This window comes from Chiloscyllium plagiosum, unplaced genomic scaffold, assembly GCF_037043375.1.
Source record: "Chiloscyllium plagiosum isolate Xiang-an unplaced genomic scaffold, Cpla_swu_hap1 HiC_scaffold_17, whole genome shotgun sequence".
NCBI classification, from domain to species: domain Eukaryota; kingdom Metazoa; phylum Chordata; class Chondrichthyes; order Orectolobiformes; family Hemiscylliidae; genus Chiloscyllium; species Chiloscyllium plagiosum.
Genome location: NW_028270155.1, coordinates 64047731 through 64060638, shown reverse-complemented (window position 1 = coordinate 64060638; position 12908 = coordinate 64047731). Strand labels below are relative to the sequence as shown.

Here is a 12908-nt window from a genome sequence, read left to right as displayed (position 1 = left end):
TTTCAGCCTCTCAGTTCAGATGAACCTCCTGCTTGAAATCCTGTTCTGACTTTGATATCAAGCCCATACATGGATTTTCAATGGGCCTCCCAACTCTGCTGCAGTGTCTGAGCTCCCGCTAGTGCAGACAAACCAGGGAAATCAGTCATTTGTTTTCATTCTCTCCCAGGATGCAGGTGTTGCTGGATGGGCCAACAATAGTTCCCTGTCCCTCATTGCTCTGGAGAAGCTGGTTGTGTGCTGCCTACCTGAACCTCTGTAATCCTTGGAGATGCACCATCATGCAGAGAGGAAGGGATTGCCCTGATCTTTACCCAGAGATTGTGAGCGAAGGATGATGTGTTTCCAGGTCGGGTAGTGTATGTCCTGATCAGCAACTTGTGGCTGGTGTTGTTTCCATGAACCTGCTGGCCATGTGGTCAATGCAGCAGGTTTGAAAGGGACTTGTAAAGGAGCTTTGCTGAGGAGCTGCACTGAATGTGAGATGTGGTACTCACTGCTGCCCCTGTCAGCCAGTGGTGAAAGGAAGGAATGGTAAAGGTGGTGGATGGAGTGCCACTCAAGTGGGGTCCTTTATCCTGGGTGCTGTCAACCTTCCTGAATGTTCTTGCAGCTATACTTATCCAGGTGTGATGTAAGGTTCATGATTTTTATAAATGTTAATATCATTTTAAGAGTTTAGAGTTCAAACTGGTGGCATCGGGGTGTTGATTAACTGTCACGGGTGTTTGCAAAATCGTCAGAGAGTCTGGAAGAGGGACCGAATGCAGCAGGTGTTAGAGAGCAGGTCCCTGCAAACCCCCTGCTGTGTGAATGGAGGGTTGTTGATATGATGGGGTTTTTGACACGGGGAATAAATATTGAAAATCATTAACTTGCTTCATGATCAAGGATTGATTTTTGAACAGTTTAGGAGGAGACGACTGGAGTAAGAAGGGAATATATTTTCTCACCTGAAAAGACAAAACGTTCAAGGAAAGCATAGTCATCTTGGTGTAGGAGATTAACTTGTGAAACTTCCAGACCAGGAGTGTTTGATTCGAAATATGCAGATTATTAAAAGACTGAGAAGAGTAAGCTTTCAGTGACATGAGTGTTCATGTCCGAGGCTTGACATCGCACTGTTAAAAAAAACTGGAAGCAGCAGTTAAGTTGAATTTAAAGATTTGACATCGAAGGGTAATTTCTCTGGATTTGAATCACTATAAAATGCTAATGTCAAGGATTAGATGAGAGTTTGTTATGCCGTGTTTTAACATATGTCAATCTATGGTGGCACAGTGGCTCAGTGGTTAGCACTGCTGCCTCATTGCACCAGGGTTCCACATTCAATTCCAGTCTGTGTGGAGTTTGCACATTCTCCCCGTGTCTGCGTGGGTTTCCTCCAGGTGCTCTGGTTTCCTCCCACAGTCCAAAGATGTGCAGGTGAGGTGAATTGGCCATGCTAAATTGCCCATAATGTTCGGTTCAGAGGGAAATGGGTGTGGGTGGGTGACTCTTCGGAGGGTCGGTGTGGACTTGTTGGGCCGAAGGGCCTGTTTTAACACTGTAGGTAATCTAATCTATATTCTTTATTTAGACAGCTTTTTTGTTATTTTGTCCAGGAAGCTTCTGTTTTATTGCTGAAGAGAACTGCAGCCTTGTGTATCTGTGGTTTGGTAAATGAGCCTCACTTTAAAAATAAATATGATTTATACAATCCAGATTTCATTCTGCGACCTTAACTGTCAAGAGCGTGGTGCTGGAAATGCACAGCAGGTCAGGCAGCATCCGAGGAGCAGGAGAATCGCCATGCATAAGCCCTTCATCAGGAATGAGGCTTGTGGGCTGCGGGGGGAGCTGAGACATAAATGGGGGGGAGGGAGTAGGGCTGGGGGGAAGGTAGCTGGGAATGTAATAGGTAGGTGGAGGTGGGGGAGAAGGTGATAGGTCGTAGGGGAGGGTGGAGCAGATGGGGGGAAGGATGATGGACAGGTCAAGATGGCGGTGTCGAGTTGGAGGTTTGGGACTAGGTTAAGGTGCGGGGAGGGGAAATGAGGAAACTGATGATATCCACATTGATCCCGTGTGGTTGCAGGGTCCCAAGGCGGAAAATGAGGCATTCTTCCTCCAGGCATCGGGTGGTTAGGTTTTGGCGATGGAGGAGGCCCAGGACCTGCATGTCCTTGATGGAGTGGGAGGAGGAGTTAAAGGGTTCAGCCACGGTGCGGTGGGGTTGGTGGGTGCGACTGTCCCAGAGATATTCTCTGAACTGATCCGCAAATTGACATCCTGTCTCCCTGATGTAGAGCAGACCACATCGGGTGCAACGTATACAATAGATGATGTATGGGAAAGTATAGGCAAATATCTGTCAGATGTGGAAGGATCCTTTGGATTTTGGACAGAGGTGAGGGGGGAGGTGTGGGCACAGGTTTTGCAATCCCTGTGTTGGCAGGGGAAGGTGCCGGGAGTAGGGTGTGGTCTGGTGGGGGTGGCATGGATCTGACAAGGGAGTTGCAGAGGGAATGGCCTCTGCAGACCGCTGATAAGCGTGGGGAGGGAAATATATCCCTCGTGGTGGTGTCTGTTTGGAGGTGACAGAAATGGCGGAGGATGATGCAATGTATGCGGGGGTTGGTGGGGTGGAAGGTGAGGACCCGGGGGGTTCTGTCCTTGTTGTTGTTGGAGGGGTGGGATTCAAGGACGGAGGTACAGGAAGAGGAGGAGATGTGCTGGAGGGCAGCATCGACCACATGGGAGGGGAAATTCCGATCGTGGAAGAAGGAGGCCATCTGGGACTTTCTGAGGTAGAATTGGCCATCCTGGGAACAAATGAGGTGGAGGCGGAGGAATTGGGAATAAGGGATGGCGTTTTTACAGGTGGTAGGGTGGGAGGAGTGTAGTCCAGGTAGCTGTGGGAGTCCGTGGCTTGGAAGATGTCCATGGTTCGTCGGTTGTCAGAGATGGAGATGGAAGAGTCCAGGAAGGGGAGGGAGGTGTCCAAGATGGTCCAGGTGTACTTGAGGTTGGGGTGAAAGCTGTTAGTGAAGTTGATGAACTGTTCAACCTGCTCCTGGGAGCACGAGGTAGCACCGATACAGTCATTGATGTAGCGGAGGAACAGGTGGGAGGTGGTGCTGGTGTAGCTGCAGAAGATAGACTGCTCCAGGTATCCAACAAAGAGGCAGGCATAGCTGGGTCCCATGCGGGTGTCCATGGTTACCCATTTGTTTTGGAGGAATTGGGTGGATTGGAAGGAGAAGTTGTTAAGGGTGAGGACCAGTTCAGCTGAAGGTGTCAGTGGAAGGGTACTGGTTGGGACGGCGTGAGAGGAAGAAATGGAAGGCTTGGAGACCTTCGTTGTGGGGGATCGATGTGTACAGGGACTGGATGTCCACGGTGAAGATGAGGTGTTGGGGGCCAGGGAAATGAAAATCTTGGGGGTGGTGAAGAGCATGGGTGGTGTCCCAAACATAGGTGGGGAGTTCCTGGACTAAGGGGGACAGGATGGTGTGAAGGTAGGCAGGGATCAGTTCAGTGGGACAAGAGCAGGCTGAGACAGTGGGAAGTCAGGTTTGTGAATCTTTAGTAGAAGGTCTCTGGGACATCTGCATCAACCAACCACACTGGCCCATGGCCGAACACTTCAACTCCTCTTCCACTCCACCAAGGACATGCAGGTCCTGGGCCTCCTCCATCACCAAATGCTAACCACCTGACACCTGAAGGAAGAACTCCTCATTTTCCGCCTTGAGACCCTGCAACCACACGGGATCAATGTGGATTTCACCAGTTTTCTCATTTCCCCTCCCCCCCTCCCCCACCTTATGCCAGTCCCAAGCCTCTAACACAACGCCACCCTCTTGACCTGTCCATTATCTTTCCCATCTATCCACTCCACTCTCCTCTCTGATCTATCACCTTCTTCCCCACCTTCATCTACCTGTTGCATTCTCAGCTATCTTCCCCTTCCCCCCCCCACCCCAGTCCGAACCCCCTCCCATTTATCTCTCAGCTCCCCAGCCCACAAGCCTCATTCCTGATGAAGGGCTTATGTCCAAAACATCAGTTCTCCTGCTCCTCGGATGCTGCCTGACCTGCTGTGCAGTCCTCACTTTCTCCTCCCTAGGATCTGAACTGTCCGGGGATAATATCAGCTGGCATCATAACAAAGACAACTGGAGAGTATCCCATCAGAGTCCTGAGTTATGTGACGTAGGCAGGCGTACAGATGCAGGGATGAGTTACTCACAACCCAATTCCCAGCGGTTGGCCTGCTGATTGGCCACTGTATTTATATCGCTGATATAGCTGGGCAGTGGTAAGCTCATAACATTAAAAGTGGGGAAGTCAACAATGATAATGCTATTGAATGTCAGGGGGAGATGGTTATATTCCCTCTTGTTGGAGATGACCACTGTCTGGTAGTTGGGAATGAAGGTTACTTTCCACTTAGTAGCTGAAGCTGCATGTTGTCCAGATCTTGCTGCATATTCACATGGACTGCTTCAGTAGCTCAGGCATAGTCCTGAGAGTGAACATCCTCACTTCTGGCCTTATGATGGAGGGATTGTTGTGTAAGAAGCAGCTTATTCAGGTTAGGCCTAGGATACTCCCCTGTGGAAGTCCTGCCGAATATTCTGGACTGAGATAATTGATCTCCACTAACCACAACCATCTTCCTTTGTAAAAAAGCAAATTACTGTGGATGCTGGAATCTGAACCAAAAGAGAAAATGCTGGAAAATCTCAGCAGATCTGGCAGCATCTGTAAAGAGAGAAAAGAGCTGATGTTTCAAGTTTAACTGACCCTTGTCAAAGCTAAAAACAAGGGAGAAGTAGGGAGTTATTTATACCAGGCTGAGAGAAGGTGAGTCATGGCTTCAGAAACAAAGGTAGCAATAAAGAGGTGATAATGATCTACCCTGTGGCTTGCCACTTCAGCACCCAATCCTGCCCCCATACCCACATGTCTGTCCTGGGCCTGCTGCAAGGTTCCAGTGAAGCTCAAGGGAACAGGAGATTCGACGTTTCGGGCACAGGCCCTTCCTCAGGAATGAGCAGAGAGTGTTCAGCAGGAGAAGATAAAAGGTAGGGAGGAGGGACTTGGAGGAGGGGCGTTGGAAATGTGATAGGTACCCTTGTGCCCTTGTCAGATCCACACCCCCCACCGACCCAACCTCCACTCCCGGCACCTTCCCTTGCAACCGCAGGAGGTGCAACACTTGTGCCCACACCTCCCCCCTCACTTCTCTCCAAGGCCCCAAAGGAAACTTCCATATCCGCCACAGATTCACCTGCACCTCCACCCACATCATCTACTGCATCCGCTGCAGCCGGTGTGGCCTCCTCTATATTGGGGAGACAGGCCGCCTACTTGCGGAGCGATTCAGAGAGCACCTCTGGGCCACCCGGACGAACCAACCCAACCAACCTGTAGCACAGCATTTCAACTCCCCCTCCCACTCCACCGAGGATATGCAGGTCATTGGACTCATCCACCGCCAAACCACAACAACCCGACGGTCGGAGGAGGAGCGTCTTATCTTCCGACTGGGAACCCTCCAACCGCAGGGGATGAACTTGGACTTCACCAGTTTCTTCATCCCCCCCTCCCCCCACCTTGTCTCAGCCGGATCCCTCCAGCCCGGCACCGCCTTCCTGACCTGCAGTCTTCTTCTTGACCTCTCCGCCTCCATCCTACTCCGACCTATCACCCTCACCTTGACCTCTTTCCACCTATCACATTTCCAACGCCCCTCCTCCAAGTCCCTCCTCCCTACCTTTTATCTTCTCCTGCTGAACACTCTCTGCTCATTCCTGAGGAAGGGCCTGTGCCCGAAACGTCGAATCTCCTGTTCCCTGGATGCTGCCTGACCTGCTGTGCTGTTCCAGCAATAAAGTTTCAACTTTGATCTCCAGCATCTGCAGACCCCACTTTCTCCTCCAGTGAAGCTCAACACAAACTGGAGGAACAGCATCTCACCTTCCGACTGGGCCCGTTACAGCCTGCTGGTCTCAACATTGAAGTCAACAACTTCAGATGATTATCCCATCTCGACCCCTCTGTTTTCATTCTGCTCCGCAATTTTATTTCATTTATTTTATTTACCTTGCTTTATATTTTTTTCACTGTTCTGTACCTCTTATTTTTTGATTGTCTCTCTTTCTCTCGCTCCCCACTCTCCCATTACCTTTTTCCTCTCCTCTTCCCCCTTTGCTAACCTTCTCCTCTGTTTTCCATTTTGCCTCTGCTTCACCCATCCCCCACATATTTTGTCACATAGCACTGGCTTCAGCCCTTCCTGAAGAAGGGCTAATGCCCGAAACGTCGATTCTCCTGTTCCTTGGATGCTGCCTGACCTGCTGCGCTTCTCCAGCAACACATTTCCATCTCTGATCTCCAGCATCTGCAGACCTCATTTTCTCTTCAGCCTTGGTCACTTACAGCTCCTAATCTCCCTATAATCTCTCTATGCACTGTCATTATCACCTCTTTATTGCTGCCTTTGTTTCTGGAGCCATGGCTCACCTTCTCTCAGGAGAAAGTGAGGACTGCAGATGCTGGAGATCAGAGCTGAAAATGTGTTGCTGGAAATGCGCAGCAGGTCAGGCAGCATCCAAGGAACAGGAGAATCAACATTTTGGGCATAAGCCCATCTTCAGGAATGAGGAAAGTGTGTCCAGCAGGCTAAGATAAAAGGTAGGGAGGAGGGACTTGGGGGAGGGGCATTGGAAATGCGATAGGTGGAGGGAGGTCAAGGTGAGGGTGATAGGCCGGAGTGGGGTGGGGGCGGAAAGGTCAGGCAATACGACGGTTGGAGGAAGAGCGCCTCATCTTCCGCCTGGGAACCCTCCAACCACAAGGGATGAACTCGGATTTCTCCAGTTTCCTCATTTCCTCTCCCCCTCACCTTGTCTCAGTCAAATCCCTCGAACTCAGCACCGCCTTCCTAATCTGCAATCTTCTTCCTGACCTCTCCCCCCCCTCACCTCACTCCGGCCTATCACCCTCACCTTGACTTCCCTCCACGTATCGCATTTCCAACGCCCCTCCCCCAAGTCCCTCCTCCCTACCTTTTATCTTAGCCTGCTGGACACACTTTCCTCATTCCTGAAGATGGGCTTATGCCCGAAACGTCGATTCTCCTGTTCCTTGGATGCTGCCTGACCTGCTGCCCTTTTCCAGCAACACATTTTCAGCTCACCTTCTCTCAGCCTCGTATAAATACCTCCCTATTGCTCCCTATTTTTTAGCTTTGACAAAGGGTCAGATAGACTCGAAATGTCAGCTCCTTTCTCTCCTTATAGATGCTGCCAGACATGCTGAGATTTTCCAGTATTTTCTCTTTTGGTTCCATCTTCCTTTGTGTTTGGGATGGCTCTAACCAGCGGAGAGTTTTTTTCCCTGATTCCCAGTGATTCAGGTTTTCCTGAGGCTCCATGATGCCCACCCATGGGTAAATACTGCCTTGGTGTCAAGGGCAGCTCTTTGTAAACAGTTGGACCAAACCTATAATCATATCAGGAGCTGGGGATGCTGTGGTACCCAAACTCAGTTAGCAACGTATTGCTGAAAATGCCATTTGAGAGCCCTATTAACCAGGCCTGCTATGGTTATCAACAATAGACAGCTTGAGCTGTAATTGATCGGGTTGGTTCAGTCCTGGTTACTGTCGATGAGATATTCCAAGCTGCTTTGTAAATGGCAGCGCTGTACCTTGGTCAGGGGTGTGGTTACCGCTGGATAACTTGGTCACACAGCTTGGTCAGGGGTGTGGTTACCACTGGATAACTTAACCTTTGTGTCCAGGTTAGTGTCCAGGACCTTCAATTCCTCCTTGATATGACATGGAGTGAATCCACTTACCCACAGACTGGCATCTCCAGTGCAGGGAATGTCAGGTGGAGGCCAAGATGGAGTTTCCACTCAGCAGTTTGAGCTGAAAATGATGACAATGCTTCAGTCTTGTCCTTTTCCCTGATGTTCTGAGCTCCCTCCTCATTGAGGTGGGGGATATTTGTGGAGCCTGCTACTCCAGAGAATTGTCTAATTGTCCACCTCCATTCAGCATCAGGACTGCAGGGCTGAGATTTGACCCATTGGTTGTGGGATTGCTTAGCTCTGTCTATTGCAGGCTGCTTACACTATTTAACATGCAAGTAGTCCTGTGTTGTCGGATCACCAGGTTGGCCCCCCATTTTCAGTGATGCTCATGTTCTGTTGATTCACCCTTTTTCCTGGGACCATGCTCTGGATTCTGGGAAGTGTATTCTAGCACAACGTAAGCTTTCCCAAGGTTAGTCTGAGATCCAAGCTTGCTCAGCTGCACCAAGCAAACACTACCATGGGATTATATGATCTCACTGTATACTGCCCTGAGCTATTAATGTCTCACAGGCTTCTTCACAGCCACACCATGGCTCTCAGTACTTTTGCTAAATCTTAACTGTGTAACTGCTTGGTATCTACTAACAGCCTTACTCTGCCTGAAGGCAATTCTACGCTCTGGCCTCCTCTCAGTTACAACTCCTGGCTCCCAGAACTTTCCTTAACCCTGACTAACTGCAGCTGTCAAATCGCTCCTGGGACTTCTCCCTGATCCCTAGTTCCAGGCCCCTCTCTGTAACTTCAGTCAGTTCCTACATGGAGCTTGTTTCTGACTCTGTTTCTCTCTCTCTGCCATTGCTTTACTGACTGAAACTGACTGCAACTCTTCAGCTGCTGTTCAGTTTCCTTTGAGTTGTTTTGCATGATTTATCAAAACCCCTCAACAAGCCCCATCCTTATTCCTCGGTAGGATTGGAACCATTGGAACAGGCAAAGGTAGCAACACTCGCAGAGCATGAAGATCAGCTTAATTTTCACACTTCCAAATGCAGTAACAAGTAGCAGGATTTAAACACCGTAGCATTTCAAGGTACCAGCACTGTTTTAATAATCTTCCTTTAAAGCTGCACTGAATATTTGAGTTAAGGACACAGACACATCATCCATCCATTCATGCACTGGAGATCTACCTTAACCTCTAACCTTATTCTTCAAACTTAAATACAATAGACTTTTATTTTTAGTCACTGAGGTAAAAATGATATCTCTGTGTTCCAACAATACACCTCTATTCCAAATAATATCCCTTTTAGCTGGTTTGAGAAAGTTATTGAGATTTTGTGTTGAAATGTTTTGGATTCCTGTTGGCTTTGACCTTTGAAGACTTTGAGATCTGTCACCTTCTCCTGATCCCCTTTTGAATGTGCTTCATTGGAATCTTTCTCAGTGATGTCAATAGTTCCCTTCTTCTGTTTCTCTTTCTAATATTTTCAGTCTTTTGGGAAATTTATGAACCACATCCTTCCCATCCTCTGGCCTTTTGCTTTTCCTCTTCTCTATCGGTAGAAATTCCATGGCTCCATGACGGTGGCTGTGGGAAGCTGGGTTCCTGACTGACAACCAACTTCAAACTCATCTCCCTGAATCACTTCCTTTGGAACAGAATTGGCTGCATTGTGTGGGTCTATATTAGTTTATTCAATCAGCGTGAAGGGACTTTTGGTTCCTTTACTCAGATCATGTTCTAGTTTCTCTGAGATACATAGCACAGCCTTTTGTAACCAATCATTTTCTTCCCTGTGAAGTTTTAAAAATGGGAACTTAATTTTCACTTCTTTCATAATTTCCTCTGACTTTTGTTTTCTCTCTCAGTTCATAATTCATTCTCAAATTTGTTGACTTTTTTAATTCAACCGCACAACTACTCTGGTCAGTTTAGTTGCCTCTGTTTCAGAGTTGTCGAAAAAAACCCAGCTACAAGTTTCACCATTTCACACGATAATTCCACACATTATGGAACTATTCCTCCCTATGTGTCTGATTGCTTCTCAGCCCATTCCTTAAAAGTCTCTTTATCTGTTCAAAAATCTGGTTCATTTTTTTCACACTGAACATCTCATCGTTCCTATTCTCCAGTCTGCGTCAGCATTTTGTCTGTCTTCGTTTTTAATTCTGCACTGAGCCAACTATTCTGAGGCATCAGAAATTCCTTCTCCTGTTCAAAGTATTTGTCACCTCACAGAGACTTTTGACATTTGATGTTCTAAACTGAATCTTTATTGAATTTGCTTCCACGTGTTTATCATTGAGACATTTTAAGTTCTCACTCAAGTATTTTCGTTCCTGTGACCGATGCTGAAGTGTTCTCACCTGTTTGCATTTTTCTTCAGTAAATTCATCATTTGAGCGTGGAAGTTGGTTCTCCACATTACTCAGTTTTTCCTTAAAGTCTGATTATCAGCAAAAGGCTTCTTGGGTTTGGCCGCAGTCATTGTGGAGTTTGGGCAAGATCAGCATGATCAGGATCTGCAGCAACACACTCCTTGCTCTGTGACTGTCTATGCTGGACAACTCACTATCCAATATCATTTCTTCCCCCTTCAATAAGTAAACCAGGAATAATTTACACAATTTAATTCCACTTCCTAGCCACTTTGTAAGTTAACTTTGTGCAAGTAAATAGATTCATAAATCTTTATTAATACTTTTTATTTGTCAAATAATCTGCAACATAAATCACAACATCAGCCACCATCAAAGACTGACGTGCCCAGAGTGTGTCAAAACATTAATTAATTTTCTCAAGCAGGAGAAAGAGGATCATTCTTGCTGAGAGATAAAACACCAGTAACCCCCCATAACATGACAGTTATGCCGTTTAGCAGTGGTCAGCTTCAGGAACAATTCCTTTAAATGTTCTAAGACACATTCTGTGGAAAGTTCTGGGAGAACATGCTGCTTGTCTATTACCCCTGGTTTATAGGTCCATTTCCAGCAATCAGTGCAATGCGGTTGCTATGGAAACATAAGCTTTCAGACTTCACTCCCACTCTCAGCATCTCTCATTTTGACTTGAGGAGGGTATTCTTTTGGGTGGAAATTTCTGCTCCATTGAGTGGCATGAGAAAAGGTAAGAAAACTGGAAAATATAGGGAGAATGGGAAAATCTGATTCTCGATAATATTTCCAGCTTTCCCTGGAGTTTACATAATGCATTTTCAATCTCTCAATCAGCAGTCACCACCTTATTTAAAATGCAGTTACATCTCATTATTCGACAGACTCATGTCATTTGTAAGCAGCTTCCAGTTCTCCTCTCTGTCCCTGAGAAACCAGATCACACCAATTTCTGACATGAAAGTCACCGCGGTTACCTGGCAACAATAGCTTGTTATCTCCTTCTCTGTGCCTTTGGGCAGGTCCATCTGACCATCATTTCATTGTCTGCTCCATGGACACTGTCCTCTTCCATTATGCAGTTTGCATCAACTGCCTCCTTGTCATGTCAGTTGCAAACTGAGTAACCTCACTGGGTTTGCCATTTCTGTGTCACTTTTCCAACCTGTTACTGGAAGACAGCACTGCCACGTTCTCACTCTGAACTGTAAGTGTGCAAAGGCATGGTCTGTGATGTTCAGGGTGACCTTTTTTAGATGGGGGTTTTATCACAGCGGGTATGTGCCTGAATTTCACTCCCCTAATCTAGAAATAGCACTGTGGTTCTGTGGCATATTTTCGGATAAGGTTACATTGCTCCGAGCTCTGTATTAAGGCATATGATCATAAAACATAGGAGTGGAAGCAAGGCCATTCGGCCCATCAAGTCCTCTCCACCATTTAATCATGGCTGATGGGCGTTTCAATTCCACCTACCCGCACTCTCCCCGTAGCCCTTAATTCCCTGTGAGATCAAGAATTTATCAATCTCTGCCTTGAAGCCACCCAACGTCCCGGCCTCCACTGCACTCTGTGGCAATGAATTCCACAGGCCTGCCACACTCTGGCTGAAGAAATGTCTCCTCATTTCTGTTCTAAATAGACCCCCTCTAATTTTAAGACTCTGCCCACGGGTCCTAGTCTCCCCGCCTCTCAGATACAACTTCCCAGCTTCCACCCTTTCTAAACCATGTATTATCTTCTAAATTTCTATTAGATCTCCCCTCAATCTTCTAAACTGTAATGAATACAATCCCAAGATCCTCAGCCATTCATCGTATGTTAGGCCTACCATTCCAGGGATCATCCTTGTGAATCTCCGCTGGACATGCTCCAATGCCAGTATGTCCTTCCTGAGGTGTGGGGCCCAAAATTAGACCCAGTATTCTAAATGGGGCCTAACTAGAGTTTTATAAAGTCTTCGTAGCACATCACTGCTTTTATATTTCAACCCTTTTAGAAATGTACAGCATGGAAACAGACCCTTCGGTCCAACCCGTCCATGCCAACCAGATATCTCATCCAATCTAGTCCCACCTGCCAGCACCCAGCCCATATCCCTCCAAACCCTTCCTATTCATATACCCATCCAAATACCTCTTAAATGTGGCAATTGTACCAGCCTCCACCACTTCTTCTGGCAGCTCATTCCATACACGTACCACTCTCTGTGTGAAAAGGTTGCCCTGTAGGTCTCTTTTATATCTTTCCCCTCTCACCCTAAACCTAGACAACATTACATTTGCTTTCTTAATCACGGACTCAACCTGCAAGTCAACCTTTAGAGAATCCTGGACTCGCACTCCCAGATCCTTTTGTACTTTGGCTTTATGAATTTTCTCACTGTTTAAAAAATAGTCCATGCCTGTATTCTTTTTTCCAAAGTGCAAGACCTCACATTTGCTCACGTTGAATTTCATCAGCCATTTCCTGGATCACTCTCCTCAACTGTCTAGACCTTTCTGCAGCCTCCCCACCTCCTCAGTACTAACTGCCAGTCCACCTAACTTTGTATCATCGGCAAACTTTGCCAGAATGCCCCCAGGTCCTTCATCCAGATCATTAATATATAAAGTGAACAGCTGTGGCCCCAACACTGCCATTCCCAAAAAGGACCTTTTATCCCAACTCTCTGCTTTCTGTCAGACAGCCAATGCCCA

At 47.2% G+C, this 12908-nt stretch overlaps 1 protein-coding gene across 1 annotated transcript in view; it reads left to right on the top strand.

The window, feature by feature from the left end:
- The window catches only part of LOC148147390 (uncharacterized), a 75176-nt gene extending 73510 nt beyond the window's left edge, over positions 1 to 1666 (top strand). The window contains exon 8 of the mRNA XM_087995612.1: positions 1605 to 1666. Coding sequence (XP_087851738.1) covers positions 1605 to 1666 — 62 coding nt within the window. The remainder of the gene's footprint in view (positions 1 to 1604) is intronic.
- The last annotated feature ends 11242 nt before the right edge of the window (positions 1667 to 12908 follow it).